The following is a 22,333-nucleotide window of genomic DNA, read 5'->3' on the forward strand; positions in this document are numbered from 1 at the left end:
CCACCGCCCAAAGTGCTGCGTCTTCCTACCTACTCTGGAGCATGGCGTGGATCCCATTAGCTTAGAGTGGTGCATCCTGTTGACGCTCTCTCTAATTCTAGCAAAGGGTCTGATAGACTGACGCTACTTTGATCATGTTCCATGTTATGTGGTAACATGCTGTACCATCGCGAACAGCTGCTCTATCTTCAGTACTAGATTGGGGCTTTGCAAGCATAGCACGGTGACCACCATCAACACCTATATTGTTCGAAATCACCATGTCACTGCCTGCTCCACAGAGCATTTATGGAGTCTATGTCACTACCAAACTCTTCTTCACCTACTTCACAATTTTTAGAACAGGGGGAATCACTCGACGACAACACTTTCACTCGAGGCTATCCAAGATGCAATCCAGATATAACGGCCCTGACCTCATTCCCAAAACTCTCACAGCCCTCACCCACGAGAACATCTCAGCGCCATGGCTAGAACTCCACGAGAAACGGCATCTCTGGAGCAAGAGCAACTCACTGCTATCGCAAACATAAGCACATCAGTCGGCAGCTCCCCAAAGCAAGTCGACACGCTCGCACTGGACACCAGCTCTTCCAACTTCATCACCAACCCCATCTCGACTATAACCTCTCAGCTTCACCTCCCCTCCAAATCCGCCGATCTCACCCTCCTCGTCCACTTTCCTGGTCTCTCATACCAGCAACCCGTCAACCTCCCATTCAACCGCTTCGGGCTCGAACTAGTGGAACCAGGGTCCCTTCTCCACGCCACCTTCACAGACACCTTTCAGCAGGATGATGCACGAAGTCAGCCCTTTACCTGGCAGCAATTGATCTACTTTGCGCTACTGGCGTCTCCTACACGGACTGGTAGCGTGAAGAACATGGTAACGTGGGTTATACAGAATTTCCCTTTGCTGAGGAACTTGAATGGCGGAGTACTGGGCTTGGGAAATACGGTACATCAGGTCTGGCAATGCGTTTACAGCTACTGCCAACACGTGGAGCAGTACTATGAGCGAGATCTGCGGCCGCTAGGACCAGATTCCACAGACGGAGATCAGGATGCTATCAAATGGCCTAAAGGCGCTGAGTTGACCTACTTTCTCCCACGCGGGAAAGAAGATGAAGTCTTCAAGCCACTGTTCTCGTTGTGGGATAAGCACTGGGGATTCGGGCTTCCTCATCCATTACCAGATGGAAATGCTGTCTGCATCCGCACGGGGAAGCAGTTTGAGGATCTCCCGGTAAACGTGCTGTTTAAGATTTTGAGCGAAGTCCTGACGTTTCCGCATCCCTTGATTGCAACATGGGACACAGAACACAACTGCGACCGACCAATCCTCTCACTCCTCATTCCTCCCTCCATGACAACCACAACTTGCACGCTAAACCTCCCACCCCCAGAACAGCTTCTTCAAGTTACTCAAGTATCCCGAATGCTTAGAACCCTAGGTGAATACATATTCTACACCAGCAACACCTTCACCGTTCGAACAGGACACCCGCCCCATCCCATTATCAGCCTCACGCGGTTCCTCTCCCGCATCGGACCTACCGCCCGCCAATTCATCCGGGCCGTAGATTTCGACGTGCGTATCGCGCGTCCAGCACAGTTCGCGAAACACATCGAATCTGCCATCAAGCTGCTAGGAGAGAGCTATTGTCTCCAACATCTAACCCTCCGGATCGATATCTCCAGCCTAACTGCAAAGGCACAAAACGACGTCCGTGCGATTCCAGGGTTTAAAGATCTAGTGAAATTTCGGGGCCTGAAACACGTGACCGTTTTCGGGCATCCTGACGCGCAGATTTATCTCGACGAGATGATAAAGAATCCGTTCATTGCGCGGGAAACAGAGCTGCAGGAGCAAGCAGCTGAGTATCACCGTCTGGATGCCATCAATGACACGACCATCCAATCCGAGGAGGTGCCGCAAGCTGTGCAAGACGTCCTAGCGTTAGAATCCCAGCGCCGTTGGTACGCTCACTCGCAGCGCGTCGCGCGCCTCCAGGTCCAAAAATCAGAGCGCCAGAAGGAAGACCAAGTCTACTTCGGACCATGTTATCTTGACCGCGGTCGTGCACTTCCGGCTCCCTCGTCGATATTCGCCATAGACGGGACTACGCTGTTCCAGGCGAGGCCGGAGGAGCCGGATCCAGCGGTGATGGGATATCAAGGCAAGGATGGTAGGCTGAAGGAGTTTGGGGATTGTGTGCCTGTGTATGACGTTGAGCAAGTGACGATGTGGCAGCGTATGATGGAGACGTATTTTAGGGCTGATGGGCTGAGGGAGATGATGCAGGCTAGGGTGAAGGTGGCGGAAGAGCCTGGAATGGCGATTCCATGGGTTACGGATGGCGGTTAGGAGGCAATGTCGTTGCTGGGTCGGGGGCTTTGGCTATGGGAGCTATATTGCAGAGGAGACTGGATACGAGTAGCTGAGCTGTGAGGGGGATTTGGGATCCGGCGCAGGTTCAAGTGTATGGTGTCAGAGATTTGAGAGGGTATGCATACACTCAGGTGTTGTATGCAATATCTCGAGGATTGTTAGATCGAATAATGTAAAAGTGTGGAGTGCGTTTGCACACATTTGGACTTCATATTGTCTCCTCCAAAACACGACAGAAGTTATTTGGGACAAAATTATATATTTTTCAGACGTATTCGTCGATTCCAGCAAGAATGACAGATAGATGTTATCATGATCACTTCTCGCAATAGATGAGGCACAGTATTTCCAACTGCGTGTCAAAGCGTGCTAGTGAGCCATGAGTATATCCAGATAGTACAAGTTCATACGTGGAATTAGGAAGGAGGTTAATACAATAAACATTGCTTGTTGCAGGCTTAGCCATGGAGTTCTCGTCGTTCTTATTTAGTGGAAAGTGTGAATATGCTGTCGCAGCTGCAAATACAACATATTTACTCACCTCCGTTAAGTCTGCGGATGGAGTTGGAAATCGAGGAGAAAGCTACTAGGGAAGATGTCAAGTGAGGTAAATCTCACGGCACTTAAGCATTGCGAGGAAGGAACATAGAAGCAATACTCTGGCAATAGGAACTTTGAATAGAGGATAGAAATAAGTGCTAAAAGAAGTTTTGAAGGATAATCGGCGTCGTTGGTTTAGTTATCTGGCTTCAGTATGCGAAGACATTCTAACGACTTATTCTTACAAGTGACAAAATACGAGATTATTGAATCTACGTGTAAGGTTTGCCTTAGAAGGTCATGGTTTCCTAAGCACGAATTCGAACTTGTCTGAGTATCAAAGGAAAACTGTTTTCACATCAGGCCAGCGATTAGAACGTAAAATTAATTGGAAAATCTTGATGGGTATGGAATTTCTATTATAACGGGTGTTCAGAACGTCATCGCAACTTAAGCAAACTCCACGGGGTTTTTTAATGTCCCGATTTGCGTGATGTTGACCTCAACCTGTGTTCCAGGCTTCAAAAATCGCGGAGGGTTCATGGCGTAACCAACACCTGCCACTGTTAGTATTGTTCCTGTTTTCGGTACTGTTACACATAGGAAGGGGTTTGCGTACCACTGGGTGTCCCGGTCATAACAACAGTTCCTTTTTTCAACGTAGTCCCCTGACTACAATAACTCACCAACGTCGGCACTTTGAAGCACAAGTCGTCGATGGTCTCCGACTGCCTCACCTCTCCATCAACAATAGTCTTCAAGTAAAGTTTACTGGGGTCCGGGATGAGTTCGGTGGATACGATGCAGGGCCCAAGTGGGCAGTAGGTGTCGAAACCCTTGCTGAAGTTCCACTGTGGAACTGTGCCGGCGAGCTTAGGGTCACGTTGGAGTTTACGGGAGCTAACGTCGTTACCACATGTGTAGCCGCCAATGTACGAGAAGGCATCCTCTTCAGAGACGTCTTTGGCATCGCGCGAAATGATGTAGCACTAGTCAACGTTAAGTAAGGTGAAGTGGGTGTGATAAAGGAAGCGTAGAATCAGGGGTAGAAACGTAGGAAGGATCTCGAGAAGGATAACCGCGAAAAGTGATCTAGGACGGTGTTGCAAAGAGATACATACAAATTCTCCCTCGTAATCAGCCTGATCATCTTGCGCAATCTTCGGAATAACGATGGGAGCGCCATGATCTTGCAAACACGTGTTCGCTTTTATGAAAGTAGAAGGGAACGGTGGCAATGTCCTTCCGCCCTCCTGAACTGTTTCCAAGGGTCAGTCTTCCACGTTAGGCGAACCTAGAGTCCACGTACTATGCTTGATGAAGTTTAGCCCAATACATCTGATAATCGGCGTTTCATCCTGATCGACTGGTCCCAACAACGTCTTCACAGTGGCAACTTCATCTGTCACCTTCGTCTCATCGTCGAAAATCCCTCCTTTTGCAACCTTGATGATCTTTGCTTTCAGGCCTGTGTCCTCAGTCGTCGAGCCAATGTCAAAGTCCTCAGAAGGAAGGATCGGTTCTCCGCGTAAAACAAGTCCGTCTGTGGACACGAAGCGTATTAAGCGTTTCCACGAAGGCATGTTGGATAGCAATGTGAATGGTAGGGCCTGATGAAGAGAAATTTAAACTATGATGTTGAGGGGTTTGATGTCGAAGATTACGCGGCGATGTCGGAATACGGAATGAACGCGAATGCGGATGTGGGGAATCGGGATGGGGGTTCGGGATTTGGCCGGGTAATCATTGGCCGAAGGACCTCAGAAGTTCGATATGCGTTGCGGGGAGAAAGAGTTTTCAGACAGGGGAGACTTACAAAGCTAGGTTGATGCAATCATGAATTGCAAGTGCGGTATCCTGTGAATAAAAGTCCAGCCGAAGCTTCCAACACTGGAAACTTGGAAGGTTTGTGCAAAGCCATCACGTGCCAAAACATATCGTCTGTGACGGTCCACTCAGATGTAGGGAGACTGAGAATGATAAAAGCGTTTAGACTTGGACTAAGCATACTTTGCAACCTATTATTATAGCGGGAATGGAGGAAGATTTTACTACACGGCCGCGAACGGATAAAGTCACGCGGTCTAGCGTGCAAATCTATAACCCTCTACGCGAATCTTATGATCTGTGTCTCGCAAAGCGCAAATATAGATCGACGAGCACCATTCTAATTAACATGAACGTATCTCAATCACATTGCCATTGCTCAATCATAATTTAAAGCCCTGGAAGCTGGAAGGTGCGATTCTGGTCTTTCCCGAAGAGCGCTTTCTTTACAACCATCTTCATCGCCCTTAAAACTTTCATCAACAGCACCGCAACTTATTTATTAACCCCTACTTATGTCACAAGATCCTCTGTATCCATACCTTCCCAGCGGTAAAAACCCAATGCTTCAATCATCGGCTTGTCATCAAAGCGATACAAATAGACAGTCTCGTTAGGGCCAGCAAAATGCTGGTATTGATACCAAGATGGAATGCAAAAGGTGTCCCCTTCTTTCCATTCAAACTTCTCTCCGTTGATATTCGAATATCCACCCCCCATGATAACATGGTAAACGGATGACGTGGTCTCGCGACGAGGTCTGGAGGATGCCCCTTTGTTTACCCGCTCTGCAGATGGATTCAGAGTTTTGCTTACTGAATGAGGAGTCAGTATTGGTACGGCCTTAGGTCATGCGATACATGCCATAACTCCCGTCGGCCTTCCGGTACTCCTCTGCCACCCATTCTCCTGGCCTGTCATCCAGCTGCTTCTTCATCTTACTCCATGGGAATACGATTGGACTCTGACTGGTATCAACACTCTCCGCAGGGTATCTTGGTTTGTCAAAGTGCTCAACAAAGTGAACCGGGAAGTGGATGAATGAGGGAAGGTCGAGGCCATCTAACCAGATCATGGGCCCAGAACCATCCTTTCCATGATCGTGCCAGTTCCAGGTTGGAGTGAGGATGACATCTCCTCTATTCATTTGAATGCGCTTCCCATGCACAGCGGTAAACCCACCGTTACCTTCAATTACGAAGCGCATGGCAAAGGCGGTGTGACGGTGCGCAGGAGCAGTCTCATTAGGCATCACCAACTGTAGACCAGCATATAGTGTATCCGTGGTGTATGGACCCTCTATTAAAGAACTTAGCCGCCGTCCGATCTACACGATATGGGAGAGCATACCTCGTTCCGGGTTGACCAGCATAAGTACCCTTCTTTCAGCGTCTTTATCTTTCACGAGCTCTCCCGCTCGGACTAGATACGGCCGGACTTCCTCATATCTCCAAATATGAGGGACGCAACGCGGATTCGGTTTCGGTGGATTATACTTGACCATCTGGGGCCACAACGGCACTGCATTCACGTTAGAAGCCCCTTTAATAACATCGTCAATGGTCTGAATGCTCGGTTCCAATTGACTGGCCGATTGGGTTTTCGGGTCCACCATTTTTATGATATTCACAGAGTGGGGATATGCTATTGTGAACAAACTCGATGATTGAACTTCACCGAAGTAATCTTCACTGACGTTTATTTCAACGTTCAAGCATCCCGTCGAGTCTGATTCCAAGCCGTATGGTCCAAGGCTCAGCCGGCGGGGTAAGCCACCCTATCTCCCCGTGTTCCCGATGTCCCCGATGTCCCCGATGCGTCCGGTTCCCCGCAATTTCAACCATGTCACAGCAGAAATTTCCTCAAACATCCGTTAGGTTCACAACAAATCAAGGTTGTGGCCAAATCCGAACGCGCTGCATCACGGCAGCAGCATTTCATTCCTCATGTGATAGTCACGAGGACTTCACACACGACGTTCCCCATGATTGCAGCGGGAGGTTCAACAAAGATGCTTTCCCCATGTTATGATATCAATATTACGTTTCAATATGCCGTCGAGGTTTACATACTTCTGAAATCACTGTTGCCGATCCTTCTTATGAACCATGTTAGGTTGGCTTAGACGCCTACATTACCTGCGTGTTTTGCCACTGAAATTGGCTCCTAACCTGATGATTTTAGGGGGTCAGAAAATATTATGTCTCCGCAGTTGGTTCTAACTGAAGATATAGTTGGCCATGCTCCCTTAATAGGCTAGGGCAAGGTTAGAGCAGATATAAGAAACCTTTAAACATTAGTTTATTAAGCAACTTAAAACAATATAATTTTTATAAATTATTACACTACCTTTTTTTATAAACTAATAGTCTCTATTAGTAGTAACTGTAGTAAGAAAGTATTACTATTATGTTCTTTACTTTTTTAAACTAAAACTAGTCTAATTTAGCTAGGTGTTTATACTCTAAGTATTTCTTTACAATGCTAACAGTGTCCTCTAAACTAAACGCTATGTGTATGCGCCTACTTTAATAGTAATCTATATTAATGTTACACTTATCTATAATTAAGGCTTACTATTATTTAAACATTAGTTTTTTACTATTAATAAAATTCTTAATCTTAGGCGTATGTTTAGTAAAGTAGAATTAGAGTATTATTAAAAGTGTCTAAAAAGCCTTTTACTATTAAAGTAGTAATTTAAAACATTATTAAAAGTAATTTAGTAGTTAGTAAAAGTTAATTAAAACTAATAGTTCTTAGCTTAAAAGCTAAGTTGCTATAGCTTACCTTTAAATTAAGTAAGTCTTTAGCTTTAAGTTTTATAAAAGTAGGTTTAGCTATTATCTAAGTAGTAGTTAGTAATTAAAAGTTAAGCATTAGTAGTTATCTTTAATTCTAATAAGTTATTAAGTTAGTAGTCTTTATGTTTTTACTTTACTACACTTTTTATAACTTTTCTAAAAGTAATTTTAATTATAAAAGATAAAAAGTCTTAAACTTAAAAGCTTTAGTTAATAAATTTTTTATTTTATATAATTAAATAATGTAATATAATAGTATGTAAGTATTCTAACTTAAACTAAATTAAATGTGTTTTAGGCTTAGATATAATTAAATAAGATAATTAATATTATATTATTAATAAAGCTATTACTAGTAAAAGAAAGTTTTTTTAATATAATATAGCAGCGTAGGTAAGACAATATATTTAAATGTAGTATAAATCTACTTAAAGACATATAGAAGTGTATAGAGACTTAGAAACCTAGGAATTCTATTAACCTCTATAGGCCTGGTATAAAGGATATTAGAAAACTACTAAGCTAGCTAGAAGAAGAGGTGCAGCTAAATACTTAGGGGAATAGGGGTACAGCAGGGGCTTGGGCAGGGTTAGAGTAGATATAAGAAACCTTTAGATATTAGTTTGTTAGGCAACCCGAGATAGAATAATCCCTGCGAATTGTTACATTTATAAACTTTATTACTAAACTTTCTAACTTAAAAAAACTAGAATTAAAATAAATATATAATATTATAATAGTAATTATATATAGATGTACTAAGTATATACACTTTAAAGCTATTAAAGAATTAATAGTAGCTAAAAGGCTAGCTTATAAAGTTTAAAGAGTACAACTAGCTAACTAGAAGTTACTAGATAAAATAGTTAACGTACTTTACAGGCAAGTTGCTTACACACCTAAGTTGCTTACTTTTGCTAAGACCCTACTAAACTACTTTTTCTACACTAATGCATTCCCTACAACACTACTTAAACGTGCTAAAAGAATGTTAGATATAGCTTATACTTTAAGCTTTTAAATAAAATATAAAACTTTTAAAAAAAATGTACTATAGCTATATATAAAGTTTTATAAAAAATAATAAATAACTATAGCGCTAGATAACTTTTATAAGCTAATTCTACAGCTAAATTATAAAGGCTAGGTAATAAAAAAAAGTAGGTAATTATTAAGACTATACTTAAGCTATATGTGTAAGAAATTTCCCCTTAAATAGCATTTATAGCTAATATAGCTAATTCTTTACGCGCTAAGTATAATCTAGGCTATGTTTATATAAACTAGCCTAGTACATTTATAAAGTGTTATTTAAAGCTTAAAGTGTCTGTACGCAGCAGCAGCGTTACAGCCTAGATACAAGCGATCGCGCACAAGCAGGATCACGTATCTATGTCACATGATGCTCGTGCGCGAACCTCCGTGCGCGAACATCTAGATATCCCCCTTTTCCTCCGTACGGAGGAAAGACAAGAGCAATAGAACCAGAAACATGTTGCCCTCACCTTACCTACCTTGTACGCTGTGCACACCGTACACCACTCTTACTCTTGCTACTTAAGTGCTCATACCATAAGCAGCTAGCTGTCGGAGCCCATTCAACATAAAGTAATATTTAAGTGTAAGTATAACTATAAAAGAGCTTTTTATAAAAGTTCTAAAGTAATTTAGAGCAGGTTTAGCTTTATAGAGAATATTAAAGCTAAGTATAGTATCTAGAATAATAACATATATAACTTTAGTAAAATAAAGTTTATAATTAGCTAAATATTTTTTAACTATACTTACACTTAAAACTTTACTTTAAGCTTTAAATAACACTTTATAAACATACTAGGCTAGTTTATGTAAACATAGCCTAGATTATGCTTAGCGCGCAAAGAATTAGCTATAAATGCTATAAATGCTATCTAAGAAGAAATTTCTTGCGTATATAGCTTAAGTATAGTCTTAATAATTACCTGCTTTTTTTTATTACCTAGCCTTTATAATTTAGCTGTAGAATTAGCTTATAAAAGTTATCTAGCGCTATAGTTATTTATTATTTTTTATAAAACTTTATATATAGCTATAGCACATTTTTTTAAGAGTTTTATGTTTTATTTAAAAGCTTAAAGTGTAAGCTGTATCTAACATTCTTTTAGCGCGTCTAAGTAGTGTTATAGGAAATGTATTAGTGTAGAAAGAGTAGTTTAGTAGAGTCTTAGCAAAAGTAAGTAACTTAGGTGTGTGAGCAACTCGCCTGTGAAGTACATTATAGATAAAAATAAACTTTATATATCTAGCTGCTAGTGTCACAATCAGCATGCTTAAGCTACAAGCAAGAGGTGGTGTAACCTAACTAGATTAAACTAAGAAGCAGAGAAGCTGCTCTGCGAGTTTAAGGTATACATGTGTGCCTCTTGCTAAGGCGCTACTCGTTGCGCAAGCGAGGGAGCTGAGCCGCAGAGGATGTGACGCGGTACGCGCCGTCACAACTAAAAAATAATGCTATGCGTATTAGAAATTAAAAGTGTAATATTAACTATGTTTACCTATAAATAAACAGTTAAACTAAATAGATAAACAGCATACTAGAGTAGTACTTAGAGAAGTATGTTAGCAAGAATTAGAATAACAAGGTAGAATAGCTTCTATAAGCATAGCTTACCTTTAACACTACTAAATCTAGTACTACAAGATAATTACTATTTTATACTAACTATAAGTATAAACTAAATTTATTTAAGATACTTTAAAAACTAAATAGTGTTTTTAAATAAGTAAAATAAAAGGTAGAAAAGCTATAAGCTATTTAGTAAAGCTATAGTAAAGCTATATTCTAACACTACTAGAAGACATATTAATTGACCATATTCGTCCCTTTGGCAACAACTATGGCCTATGTGGCTGATGATGACATGGTTGGAGGCTTCTATATGAGTCTTGAAAGCCTCATTGTAGCCATGTTTCTCCGCAAAAAAGCATGGGAATACCTATCAGTAATCAACTCAGCTTGCTATCCCCTTGACAGACGGGCGCAGATGATGTTCTACACACCATTATTGCTTTTATCGAACCGTGTGATGCCAAGCAGGCTTGTACCTTTTCAGAAACGCTTGGATTGATGGGCAAGGTATAGTAAAGGAAAAATAGCGTGAAAATGAATGTGAATTCAGCCACCTTTGGCTACTTGCAGGATAGAAGTGCGGGAACAAGCCCACCCACCTGCGCGTACAAAGCAGCAGGAAGAGGATTAGGGGCAAGAGCAGCAGGCGAAGGTGGTGGAAGAGAGGTGGAAGGATTGGAAGAACGAGAGGGATCGAGGTGAAAGCTTTACAAAGGAGATGCCGAGCACGTGCAAAAGGAAGTGAATGAGAAGATAGGGTATTCGGGTTACTATCCTTCACTATGAAGAAATGAATGTTTCAGCTGATTACTGCACCAGGTTCATAGCGAAAGTAGCTACGGTAACTCGCCGCAATTGAGCGATGAATCTATAAATGCAAACATTTATCAAAAAGATCAAACTTGCTAAGAGATGTGGTGGTGATTCAGCACAACCAGGAAGCTTGGAATCAGACTTTTGAGGATTCAACTTTTTCTATTGATTCCCCCTTTGCGACGCGAAAGTGCCAATAAAGCTGGCAAGCTTCTTGGCGCTTTCGAGAGAAACCGAGTTGTAATTGCTGGCTCGAATTCCTCGCACATCACGGTGACCTCTTAACCCGGTTAGCCCCAAGGTAACCCCTTGCTTTAAGAAAGTTTCCTCAGCAGCATCGCCACCTTCAATCCTGAAGCAAATATTCATGCGTGAACGCACTGTCTTGTCAGGAATAATCTTGTAGACATCAGGACGGGCTTCGAGGGCCGTGTAGATAAGCTGAGCCTTCAATTCGGATACAGCTTGCTGTCCTTGGACTTTGTCTGGGTACTGTTGCAGCAGCTTCTTCAGAACCCGACCCGCTATATACACACTGGAAAGGTCTTGATTAGCCGAGGCTAGTTCCTGAACGAATGCACGTACTCAAAGATGCTTAGTGTGTTATAGAGACTATTGCTTTTAGCAATAGTCTCAAACTCGAGAATACGAGGGGGGATAGGAAGGGCCAGTTGTTTCATCAAGGCCACAGAAGGCTGTGGTAGCAAGCTCTTCTTGATAATGACCACGGTGACACCGGTAGATCCTAGATTCTTCTGGGCGCCGAAGAAGATTGCAGAAAAATTCTGCATCGGTATCTTCCTTGAAAGAATGTTGGAGCTCATGTCAGCAACGACAATTGGTCCATCATGCTTCGGTTCAAGAGACTTCGGAAATTGGGGGAATTCGACGCCATCAACAGTTTCGTTGTCACAGTAATATACCATAGCAGCGTCCTCGGACAAGTTCCAGGTCCTCTCTTCCGGTATGGTTCCAAACTTGCCGTCATTCAGCTCACGGCTATCCGCCACAATATTGACATGCTCGGAGCCGAAAAGTCGCTCAGCTTCAGCCGCTGCCTTTTTAGACCAGCCACCAGTGATGATGTAGTCGATCTTGAAGTTCTTCACGGCCAACTTGAGCTCCTGCATTGAGCTGTCATCTGGCCCGAGCTCTTTGTGTTTGCGGGCAACCCATGCGCCAACAAAGTTGTAAGCCATAGCGGAGAACTCCGCTGAGCCGCCACCCTGCATGAAGAGGATCTCGTAATTGTCTGGAATATCCAGGTAGGAAGCCAGATCAGCTTTGGCCTCATTAATGATAGTAGAGGCTATCTCCGACCGGTGCGAATGCTCGGCGATGCCTAGACCAGTATCGCTATAGTTGAGAAGAGCCTTGGCGGCATCCTCGAGGACGTCAGTTGGCAGCAGGGCTGGGCCTGCACCAAAGTAGTGGATATCTGATCTGGTGGGCATTCTATTAACGGGTGGAATCGAATTAATATAGGACTGCTAGGGCTTGAGCATCTGGCTTGAAGAACTTTCCGTATAGAGGCCTTAGAAATTGGGGGTTGGGGACTTCTCAGAAGGAACGTTGCAATTTTTTTGGTGTTGAAAAGTGCCCCGCAGTACGGTGGGCGGATCTATTAGATGTGTAATTCGGGGAAAGCTTGGCATCCGGCATTGCATTATTCCGCCCGACACCTGATTTGTATGGGGGATTGACGGGTCGCGCCAGTGCCTGTACAGAGCCTGTAGCTGCTGCAGAACAACTAATATTGAAGTGAGGCAGCTCGCGAACGCGTTTTTGGCGTATACTGACTGTCTATGGTGTTTAGTCGCCCGACCGTCCCTAAGCCCTCTCGAGAGCCGCCGAATGCGTCCAATATGGTTACTAGCAGGTCCCAGAGCCGCAAGATGCGTAAGTCAGTCGCCTGGGGTAGCCCGCTCGGAATTTCTAGGTTTATACCTGTTGTAGAGCCTCCAAAGCCACCAACACGCGCGCGCAAGTCGGTCCAGAGAACTAGGATAGCCCAGTCGTTGACTGACGCGCCAGTGACGGCGTCAAGAGCAAAGTCGACGCCCAAGACAAGGCCGGCGCTAAAGGCGAGGCTGGCGGAGAAGCTGTCGAAGGCGCCGGCGTCAAAACCAGCGTCAAAATCAGCGCCGAAGTTGACGTGAGGCTCTTAGAGCGGACGCGAGAAGCCGCTCGGGGGACAGAGGATACTATAAGCGTTAGCAGTGGCTCTTTGTCGCTGTCAGAGGTGGACTTTAGGGCTCGCTCTCTAGAGGCGCAGGTCGACAGAGGATATTGAGGTGCTAGATCTAGTTGAGCCAGCCACCGCGCGTCGAGCTCTGCCTGTTTTACCCTCGTCACCGCCGGTCGTAGCCTCTCCAATAGTTGCCAGAGCTGCATTGCCACCAGGACAGACGCCAGCACGCTTCAACGACTCTCATATTTTATCCTCCTCGCCGTCGCGGCCCAGGTACGACTTTTTAATAGATATTGACCCAGACGTAAGAGTCAACGACAACGCTAAGCTGCGCCTGCGCAGTAGTATGATGCTTAGTATAGAGGAGGCGCTCATGTCTGCTGTAGAGAACAGGATTGACGAGCTCCTCGCGATAGACGCGTCTACAATATACTGTCGGCCATATCGTATCTTCTCCCGAGAGATGTCGTACAAGCCTCAAATGTCGCGTTCGCAGCCGTAGAAGTCTGAGAGCCTTGCCAGCTTTTCGAATATTGAAGGGATAGCCTTTTTCAAGAAGGTGGCGGAGATAGCCGTTAAAAAGAAGGCTAAGTTTACAGACGCAAAGGTCGCCCGTCGAGTAGACTAGCTAATATAATAGCGTATTGGCAGACTGTAGGCAATCGTCTCTATATAAACCCGAACAACCGCAGGAAGCTACAGCGTACGTCTTCTTCTAGAGAGGAACGGCTTAAGAGGATGCGCCGGGATATAGAGGTGAGGACGTTAGAGGCCCGCGCGCGGTTTAGCGGAGCAAGAGGAGGGCATGTCGCACATGTCTCACGCGATACCATACCCATGTACTGCACTATTCACTCATTAGGACTAGCTCCTTTCTCGTACAGTATATAGTCAGCCCAGAGCTCTCTCTCGCTCCTTAGACCTTACAGTACACTGGTTCAATCCACCTTGTTCGGATCTCAATACATTGTCGACTCGCCTACCTTATGGCCCCTTCTCAGCTCATGCGAGAAGACAAGGCTGAGTTGCGGGAAGAGCAGCGCTTTCAACGTGAGCTCCAGCGTGGGCAGACTATAGGTGGGATCCCATCTATAGAGTTCGGCTGGCCGGGCCCAGCTCCCTTTGCCGCTTATCCTATATACGCCGCCCATCCCGCAGTTGCTGCTTACGCGTCTCCGCTTGCCAGGTCCGCCTAGGCGCCGCGTCCCATACTTGCCTATCCTGATATGATATCGACTTAGCAGGATAGAAGAGATGATGTCAGGATAGCAGCTTTAGCAATATTAGCAGAGATAATATACTAATAGATACCTAGATAGTGTGATCGCAAGGCTGGGCAACTAATCGCGGTGTTTGCTAGCTAAGGCTAGCAAACACCGCTAGGACTTAGCGATCACAGCAATTGTTAAAAGGTATATAGTCTTGCCCTCTTCCATCTAGAAAAAGGTGGAGTTATTCTTATTGTTAAGGCACAGCCTTAGGTATAGCAATATACTTCATATCTAATATCCTTTTTAAGGAAGCACGTTCTAGTACTCTGTTCCCTTACAGAGAACTAAAGCTACTAATCTTTCTTACCCTGTTAGGGACCTAGCAAGGACTGTAAACCCTTCCTAGCCTAGTTGTGCAAGGCAGTATACCCTCTCCTCTCTCTCTCTCTTTTAGATCCTACGTTACTAATACTAGGTCGCCTAACAAGGGATAGATTTAGATAAGATATTGTATGCAAGGCCGAGATGGCTTACGCTCGACAGGTATATATACTATTCTGTACGCTGTAATGAGGTAGGCACCCCGCCTGCCAAGCCGATACTATACGACTTTCCCCACTATACCAAAAGGTACGCACGAGAATACTTAAGCTAAGTATTCTCGCATAGTATAATATATATATAGGTAATGCTAGGGTAAGCACTAGCACTAGCGGTTGTCTCTAGCCTAGCCTAAACCTCTATGAGCGAGAGAAGGCCACGTGGTTGACCGTGCCGACCTCGTTACATACGCAAGATCAACTGTTGGTTGGTTATTCACACCTTTTTAGTTGTATTAGCGCAGTGGTACAGAGCTCCGTCCTTACATTGTAACAATAACTACCTAACACTAAGCAATAGAATAACATAGTCTAAGTTGCTAACTATTAGATTAGCTAATAGAGGAAATAGTATAGAAGAACCTATCTCTTTAAACGCTAACGCGTAAGGAATAAAAATTAATAGATTAACTAGTATAATTAAACTAAAGAATAATTCAGCTATATAAAGCTATAATTAAAAACAATAACTAGAAGAACATCTAAATAGGTAAACTTTAAGTAGTTTAAAAACTATTTAAAACACGTATAGTAAATAAACATATAAGCAAGCTAAAAAGCATATTTAATTACTAATAATTACAAAGTTTATAAAAGATTTAGTAAAACTAAAAGCTTTTTTTATAGAATGTAATTTAGTGAGATCTTTCTATGGATTAGTGCATCGCGCCGCCGGTGGAAAATCCGCTCCTCACAAAGGATAAGCTAGGCTGACAGAAATCAAACACAATGCACAGCCACAGCTAAGAGGGAAGTCACGGTAATCCAACAAATAGAACCATCAGGTAAGTTACATTACAGTCATGTGAGATGTAGGTGGCGTTAGGAATACCTGGATTATCTCGATTTGATTGGAAGGTACTGATCGACGTGGCGACAATGCACGAATTAGCGTCTGACGGCAGCCACAGGGTTGACGATGACCTATCAGCAGGATCATCAGTCGTCAAGGATGGAAAACTGTCCTATCATCAGTATTATCAGTGATGAGAGGTTGTGGTTGAGCCGCGATGGAGGTGACGTGTGGAGGCACTAAAAAACTGCTCTTTACAATCTGGGTGATGAGGCGGCAACGACGTTGTAATTTTTGGGAAGGAGACGTTCCCAAGGGTTTAAGATAGCCAAACTCCAAGAATTTCAGGGAATCAAATATATCCAGAAACGTGCGTAGAGTCGAAAACATGTTAAAGCGAAAGTGCCTATATTTTGGCTCGCCTTGGTGGGTGGCTCGCTACGTAGGGACTACTATCGCAACTCTCGTGTGCATGCATTATGCTGTGCTAGCCCCCAGTCCAACTCCGCAGTCAAATCTGTGCTATGCCTAATACGGGTGTCAGGAGCCAGGGGCTCTTGAAGACTTGTCTAGATCGTAGGAATTATCTAAGGTAGCTCTGCACCCTAGAAAAGTCAAAGAAAATGAGCACCCAAACTAGGAATTCAAGTGGCGAAAACCTGCACACGCTTTCACCATAACCACCGATAGTAGAATGGTATGTGGGGCTCGGTAGGTGCTGCAGGAGCTTATTTCGACGTCTGTAGTCCACTTCCTGAAAGCAACAGGCTCCGAGAGATGGATCCTAGAGGGCGACCCTTTATTTGAGGTGGGGAGCAAAAAAGTAAGCTGTCACAGTTTTCACATCCTCACCAGCGATGGTAATTAAAATCTGAATTCCAGAAATAGAGAAGTAGATACACAAAAAGAGTGACTCTTTCTCCAGTCAATTAACTTTCCGTGAGGCTACCAGTTCTCAACATCTGGCGCTGTCTATTATCTTAACTTAGTAAGTAACCGGAACACCTCCTGGAAGCTCTTTAATCCATGCTCCATCCTTTCCAACGTCTTCGACGACTTGTTGGGCCTTCTTGCAAGTCATGGAGTCCTTAGCAGACTGTATCTTAAGAACGCTGCAGTTGGCGTTGGCGCACTTCCCGCTAGGTAAAGCGTCCATGGCCTTCTGTAAAGCATCGCCCTTCCATCCAAAGAGGTAGTCACCATGCTGGCCGTATCCAGTGCTATCATCGATGTCATTACTTCGCAAAATATACATAGGCTTAATCAATGGGACTTACGCGTCGCCGAAGCTGTAGACGAAAGGCTGCTTGCCGTTACCGTACCAAGCATCGTTCTTATATCGTCCAGTGTCCCACATGATCTCGTACATGACCTGGGGAATAGCAACCGGGTGAGTGGAAGGGCAAGATGTGCTACCGAGGCCACCGCCGTTGGAGTAGGCAACGTGGCTCTTATGGTCTGGGGAATCGACATTCTTTCCATCCCAGCATGAGGGAAAGATAACGGTTGCTCGGATACCTTTGGGGCAGTACTTGTTTGGTAGCTCGCCAGTATCTTTAGAGTCGCATGGAGCGAATCCCTCTCCGTTTCCGAGGCAGCGGTGACAGATCGAGGCTCTGTTATTTTTCTTGGACATGGGGTCTCCTGCGATCATGCGGAACCCGGGCTTGAATGCCGTCATTTTCCCATTTTTGGCGCTGTACGGCATGTAATACACCGTCATTCCTCCGTCCTGCTGGAGCCCTGCATTGGCATACTGGGGAACGCGTTGGAAGGTTCCATTTTCGGGCGACCTAAAGTACAAAGACGAGGTCCAGTAGTTGCTGAAGTCCTCGGAATATGTGCAGGTTGTACAGGTGGACTTGGCGGCTGGATCATACGCACCCGGTTCCATCTGAGCTACGTTAGTGGTACTTGTGGTGGTGTTCAATATATTTAGTCCGTACCGTAAGGTTGAAGGAGTTTCCTCCTATAATCTGATGCGTGTGGGGGGAAGGGCTTTGTCCTGGGTTGACGAGGGGATCAGCTCGCTCGATGGTGAGCTGTGAGCAGGCAAAACGAAGCATGTTCTGCGCAGAGACAGATTGCCCCAAAAGCGCACCAGCGGCGAGAGCTTTCCAAAACATGGTAAAGGATTTTGCGTGAAGTTTCGAAGCGAATGTGACGATGCGCAGTGTGGGAATCTTGCAGGCTTCTTAAACAAGAGGCCGGATTTTCACTGATACAATAGATGAATTTGCTGATGAAGCATAAGTGTGGGGCCGTGGAGACCTCCCGATGATCGTGATCGCCATTGTAATTATTAATTTCAGGGGTTACTTTCATCTTCTGACGAAAGGAAACCAACTAAAAGGCTGGAATTAACGACTGGTTAATTTGTAGCACCAGTCGGCAGTTGATATTAGAGTGCCGAAGGTAATATATATCAAGTCACTATTTCATATATTGCCAGACCAGGGCCAGTCTTGATCCCTACCCTGGTCGATATTACCCTCGCAGTACCACTTATGTTAGGTAGGCGTTGGACCCGTTGCAACATATAATACCTATATTACAGGTAGGTCTTCCCTACACTAAGGATAAAGAATACACGTAGCAGCGAAAAGAAGTTATGGAGTTAGAGTGTGCCATCAGCTTAACCTAGTACCTCCTTTCGGGGATCCTTGGGGTAGGCGTGTGTCCTGATCGATCCCGAATCAAACGTCTTAGGAAGTTGAGGTCTTTGTTTCTGCCCATTTATCGTGCTGGCTCAGCAAGATTTACTTTCTGTGTTAACAATCGGAAATATATTAACATAGCACTTTCGACTTTTACGTAACAATGCAACGTTTACATTGCCTTTCCCGCCCTTGATCTTATGTCTACCGATTACCTTGAAACTGCGATAATTTCGCTTCCATCTGTATCATCGATAGGGGTAGCAAAGTTGCGGAACGTAATGTAGTGTACGGCTCTAACTAGGAGGAACCCTAGTAGAAAAAACCTAAAATGGGCATAGTGGCGGGTAAGAGCAAGATATTACGGAATATTAGATAACTAGGTGAGGTGGCTAGTTTAGCTGATTACCCTAAAAGGACCTCATCTTGTCACTATAAGCTCTACATAGTTCCATCCCACGACGTAAGCCTGGTGATCTGTTCTTTAAACTAGTTTAAGCTCTAGGGACCTATTTTGACTGTATCTAACACTTATTTACTTTCACTACTATATTGTTTGATTTTCTTCCCTATTTTCTTCTTGCTTAATTCTAACTTTCTTCCTTTCTTCCTTAGCTTGTGAGACGATCTCATCCCAAGATACACTAGCCTTTTTGAAATCCCTACGGCGCCTTTTCTTCCTGAATTCTTAATTGTGAACGTTTTAACTCGGCCTTGGGATCTGCATCATAAAAGAGGAGAAGCTTTATCAATTCTGCCGCTGCAGCGGTGGTTTTTTGCGCTGCATAATGAAGTGGCGTCAAACAACGCTGCTTCGACTATGGTATACAGAAGCGCCGGGATCAATCAAAAACTTTGCAAGCTCAACAGAGCAACTCGATGATGCGACATTCGCTAATGCATCTCCGGTGTACCTGGTTCCCAAAACTTTCATGACATGCTTCATTCATAGCATAGTTAGTAATTGTTCCTCGTCGACTTTTCCAACTGTCGCCTGTATCATGGTTACAGCAGCATGTTATACACAATTAAGTTAGTGTAAGTAGTAGGCCTTAAGTATAAAAATAATTCTGCCTTCTTGTTAAGTTAGGCTAGTGTGATTTTATTTAAACATTATGTTTTAAATGTGGTGCTAGTTGCGCTAAAAGATTTTATCTAGCTTAGAAATAGTTTACGTTAACACTTTAAAAAGTAAATAAGGCTATATTACACTATAAAGTATAAAAAAAAAATATAAAACTTAAAATAAAAAAACTATTATAGTTATAAATAAGGTAGATTTAAGTTAACTATTAAACAATAAGTAAAAAATAAAAAATAAGCTAAAATAGCATAAAATTAGCTACTACTACTAGTAAGGTGTTACGGCCAACAGCTAGACCGTAATGACCCAATTAGCTGTTCTCCACAGCCTAGGCGACGTCAGATGGAAGACACTTAACCCTGCGTTAAACAAATCACGTGACAGGACAGATAAGGAATAGCTCTAGCTTTTAGACAAAAGCCTAGCAGAGTGCATTATCTAATAAGGAACAAGCATTTGCACGTAATGCGCGCACAACGCGCACGACATGCACAGCATGCAAACCCTATGTATATAGTCTAGATCACAACTATAGTTAGAAGGCTATAATTACTATTTAGTCTTTACCTATATAATAGACTAAAAGGCATTAAAACCTTTATAAAGAGGACATTACTGCCTTATATATCTTACACTATATATACCTCCTTTCTTATCCTTTTAGATTAGGTTTGCTAGCTTCCTATATAGCTACTAAGCTAAACTAAAACCTGCCTTCTTAATTCTAACTAATTTACACTCTGCTTAACAGACTGTACACTTAATTAGCTAAGTTGTTCCCTTTTCTCCCTTAACATACTTATAGGCTGTAGTGCTCCTAAAAACACTATTTTATTAGAGTAAAAATTGTAACAGTAATTACTACTACCTATAAAGTATAGCTACTACCACCTTAGACATTAGCATAACAGGCGCCTTAGCTGCTAGCACTAAGTTCGTAGTTGCTGGTCAACAGCCAACATGGCCTTCTAAACCAGTCAGAATTACAGCGATTTAGAAGAGTCCGATGAGTAAAAATGATTTGAGGACGCCGCAGTCGGGCCATGACCGGCGACCCAGCCAGACCTTTGTTGCCTGATGTGGTTATTTGTTCCTCCTTGCTGGGAATTGCGGTGCAGGTAGAGGCCCCAGTGGAAATTGTTCGGCGTATGTGGAGAGGTCCGGAGGAAGAGAATGACATACAATCCGTTGACTTGTAGAATGTCAAGAGACATAGCTTGAGAGAACGATAATTGAGGTGATATTTAGGGTTATAAAGACAGATTATAATGCAATGAAGCGAATTACCGAGATGGTTGGGTAAACTTTATACTCCTCGTGTGCAGTGGATCAATATGGTCGTCTTATCCTTAGGCGCCAGAAGGCGGATATATTCTGGGGACACTAAATTCAATGGCCATTCGAAGCGTTGCAGCTTTACTACAAGTGCTAGAACGGATTTTGAAATTGAGCTAGCAAGGGCGAGGGCCATGAATACTTGCAACTTGTGAGGCTGTGTTAGGCTAACGCGGGGTCGCGTAAGAGTATCGGGTGACGTGCCTACTAAAAAAAGAACTTGAATCAATCAACAGGGCAAGTTACAGAAGCCTAGGTTGCTGATTCGCAGTCTAAGTTACATTGTGCGTGCCTACTGTCGTCTCACTGGTTAGACACTCCACATCGCTTCCACGCTCAAAACACTCACCAACCTCTTCTAAGATAGCCGCGCGCATATGCCGTTTTGTCCTCCTACTCTAGGAGTTTAGAGAAGTTTTGATTGGCCCAGAACTTCGCAGGATTTTTGTCTCATTGGACGTTGACCTCGTGTGTTATGTCGCATTCCTGATACAGGAACCTTCCTTCTCTGTGCCACAACAGCCCCTACTGCTGTTAATATAGCTCCTAATACCTTCACTATGGCCCCTTAGCCATTGCCATGGCCCTCACTGCCCCTGCCATCATAGATATAAATAAATACTCCGCAACAGAGCACTAAGACAATTACACAACACTACACTACACAATACACTTCACTTCATCAGCTTCCACTATAGCTGCATGCTCACCCAACCTCTCTATTTGCAACATGTTACGACGCACGCCTACCGCATTGTATTGGCATAGTGGTTTGTGCGTCTTAGCATTTTTTGGCTCTAAATGACCCTAGTGTCCGTACGTAAGTACAGCTGCGTCTGTACACGCGTACGGCTGAATTAGGTTGCCTGAAACGTTAGCTATCTGGCCTGTGCATTAGGGGCTATATGTACTTAAGAACCCTCTTTCTTTATATAAAAAAAAAGAGCAGTAGTTAATAATAAAAAGATCTTTACTTACTTACTTATTAGTACACTTTTTAGGTGTATGTTTGTTTAATTAAACCTAGGTTAACTAACACTAATTAGTCTATTAATAAACTATTTACTGTGTGCGTAGCTACGCAGAGGATATTATCCTTAATAAATAGATTTATAAGAATTAATAAAACTACTACTATATAAACAGCTTACTCCTACTGCGTGTGTAGCTATGTAGAGAGGGCTTAGACAAGCATTATGTGCGCCCCTAGATTAACTAATTATATAAAGACAAGATTAGCAACCTACTGTGTGTGTAGCTATATAAAGAGGGCTTACTATTAAGCCTTTATGCGCTCTAGAGCTTCTTATTAATACAGGCTGTGCAACTACTTGCCTACTATGTGCGTAGCTACGCAGAGGAGATAATACAGGCTGCATAATTAGAAACCTACTGCGTGTGTAGCTACACAGAGGAGGCTCCTTATTAGCAGCCCACCTTGCTAACACTCTCCTCCCCTAAGAACAGCTATACAAACAC

The 22,333-nt window shown here is 43.6% G+C and overlaps 7 protein-coding genes across 7 annotated transcripts; 3 read left to right on the plus strand and 4 right to left on the minus strand.

Annotated features, from left to right (window-relative positions):
• Positions 1 to 466: 466 nt before the first annotated feature.
• Positions 467 to 3,357, plus strand: BDR25DRAFT_349844 (uncharacterized protein; the record flags this gene model as incomplete). Its single annotated transcript, XM_033694606.1, has 8 exons — positions 467 to 2,317; positions 2,369 to 2,448; positions 2,483 to 2,669; positions 2,725 to 2,748; positions 2,790 to 2,870; positions 2,909 to 2,994; positions 3,132 to 3,179; positions 3,246 to 3,357. The coding sequence occupies 8 exons, from the start codon at positions 467 to 469 to the stop codon at positions 3,355 to 3,357; spliced, it is 2,469 nt and encodes an 822-aa protein (XP_033553623.1).
• Positions 3,319 to 4,601, minus strand: BDR25DRAFT_278114 (fumarylacetoacetate hydrolase family protein-like protein). The gene is made up of 4 exons (XM_033687661.1): positions 4,242 to 4,601; positions 4,054 to 4,190; positions 3,552 to 3,921; positions 3,319 to 3,489 (listed from the first exon to the last, which is right to left on the minus strand). Exons 1-4 carry the CDS (start codon positions 4,513 to 4,515, stop codon positions 3,383 to 3,385), a joined length of 888 nt encoding a protein of 295 aa, XP_033553624.1. The 5' UTR covers positions 4,516 to 4,601; the 3' UTR covers positions 3,319 to 3,382.
• Positions 4,602 to 5,218: 617 nt separating this feature from the next.
• Positions 5,219 to 6,468, minus strand: BDR25DRAFT_278118 (putative gentisate 1,2-dioxygenase). The gene is made up of 3 exons (XM_033687662.1): positions 6,110 to 6,468; positions 5,624 to 6,058; positions 5,219 to 5,574 (listed from the first exon to the last, which is right to left on the minus strand). Exons 1-3 carry the CDS (start codon positions 6,372 to 6,374, stop codon positions 5,273 to 5,275), a joined length of 1,002 nt encoding a protein of 333 aa, XP_033553625.1. The 5' UTR covers positions 6,375 to 6,468; the 3' UTR covers positions 5,219 to 5,272.
• A 4,440-nt stretch (positions 6,469 to 10,908) lies between these two features.
• On the minus strand, positions 10,909 to 12,568 carry BDR25DRAFT_300626 (phosphoserine aminotransferase). The gene is made up of 2 exons (XM_033689414.1): positions 11,570 to 12,568; positions 10,909 to 11,519 (listed from the first exon to the last, which is right to left on the minus strand). Exons 1-2 carry the CDS (start codon positions 12,436 to 12,438, stop codon positions 11,147 to 11,149), a joined length of 1,242 nt encoding a protein of 413 aa, XP_033553626.1. The 5' UTR covers positions 12,439 to 12,568; the 3' UTR covers positions 10,909 to 11,146.
• A 122-nt stretch (positions 12,569 to 12,690) lies between these two features.
• On the plus strand, positions 12,691 to 13,475 carry BDR25DRAFT_300627 (uncharacterized protein). The gene is made up of 3 exons (XM_033689415.1): positions 12,691 to 12,745; positions 12,801 to 12,883; positions 12,941 to 13,475. Exons 2-3 carry the CDS (start codon positions 12,850 to 12,852, stop codon positions 13,141 to 13,143), a joined length of 237 nt encoding a protein of 78 aa, XP_033553627.1. The 5' UTR covers positions 12,691 to 12,745; positions 12,801 to 12,849; the 3' UTR covers positions 13,144 to 13,475.
• Positions 13,476 to 16,763: 3,288 nt separating this feature from the next.
• BDR25DRAFT_211028 (uncharacterized protein) lies at positions 16,764 to 17,904 on the minus strand (the record flags this gene model as incomplete). The annotated part of the gene is made up of 3 exons (XM_033684673.1): positions 16,764 to 16,998; positions 17,056 to 17,672; positions 17,725 to 17,904. The coding sequence occupies 3 exons, from the start codon at positions 17,902 to 17,904 to the stop codon at positions 16,764 to 16,766; spliced, it is 1,032 nt and encodes a 343-aa protein (XP_033553628.1).
• A 1,916-nt stretch (positions 17,905 to 19,820) lies between these two features.
• Positions 19,821 to 21,344, plus strand: BDR25DRAFT_349854 (uncharacterized protein; the record flags this gene model as incomplete). The annotated part of the gene is made up of 7 exons (XM_033694607.1): positions 19,821 to 19,856; positions 20,461 to 20,495; positions 20,556 to 20,714; positions 20,799 to 21,005; positions 21,042 to 21,049; positions 21,132 to 21,241; positions 21,285 to 21,344. The coding sequence occupies 7 exons, from the start codon at positions 19,821 to 19,823 to the stop codon at positions 21,342 to 21,344; spliced, it is 615 nt and encodes a 204-aa protein (XP_033553629.1).
• Positions 21,345 to 22,333: the final 989 nt, after the last annotated feature.

This window comes from Lindgomyces ingoldianus (genome assembly GCF_010093535.1).
Source record: "Lindgomyces ingoldianus strain ATCC 200398 unplaced genomic scaffold BDR25scaffold_3, whole genome shotgun sequence".
NCBI lineage: Eukaryota > Fungi > Ascomycota > Dothideomycetes > Pleosporales > Lindgomycetaceae > Lindgomyces > Lindgomyces ingoldianus.

Excerpts from the sequence above, each read along its gene's own strand:
- BDR25DRAFT_300626 (XM_033689414.1), bottom strand. The coding sequence starts at position 12,438 with ATGCCCACCAGATCAGATATCCACTACTTTGGTGCAGGCCCAGCCCTG. Across the intron at positions 11,520-11,569 it reads AACACACTAAGCATCTTTGA|TGTGTATATAGCGGGTCGGG; the intron begins GTACGTGCATTC and ends AGACCTTTCCAG.
- BDR25DRAFT_278114 (XM_033687661.1), bottom strand. The coding sequence starts at position 4,515 with ATGCCTTCGTGGAAACGCTTAATACGCTTCGTGTCCACAGACGGACTT. Across the intron at positions 4,191-4,241 it reads GCTAAACTTCATCAAGCATA|TTCAGGAGGGCGGAAGGACA; the intron begins GTACGTGGACTC and ends CCTTGGAAACAG. Across the intron at positions 3,490-3,551 it reads TATGACCGGGACACCCAGTG|GTGTTGGTTACGCCATGAAC; the intron begins GTACGCAAACCC and ends TAACAGTGGCAG.
- BDR25DRAFT_278118 (XM_033687662.1), bottom strand. The coding sequence starts at position 6,374 with ATGGTGGACCCGAAAACCCAATCGGCCAGTCAATTGGAACCGAGCATT. Across the intron at positions 6,059-6,109 it reads GCTGGTCAACCCGGAACGAG|AGGGTCCATACACCACGGAT; the intron begins GTATGCTCTCCC and ends GTTCTTTAATAG. Across the intron at positions 5,575-5,623 it reads GAAGGCCGACGGGAGTTATG|TAAGCAAAACTCTGAATCCA; the intron begins GCATGTATCGCA and ends CTCCTCATTCAG.
- BDR25DRAFT_300627 (XM_033689415.1), top strand. The coding sequence starts at position 12,850 with ATGGTTACTAGCAGGTCCCAGAGCCGCAAGATGC. Across the intron at positions 12,884-12,940 it reads GTCCCAGAGCCGCAAGATGC|AGCCTCCAAAGCCACCAACA; the intron begins GTAAGTCAGTCG and ends TACCTGTTGTAG.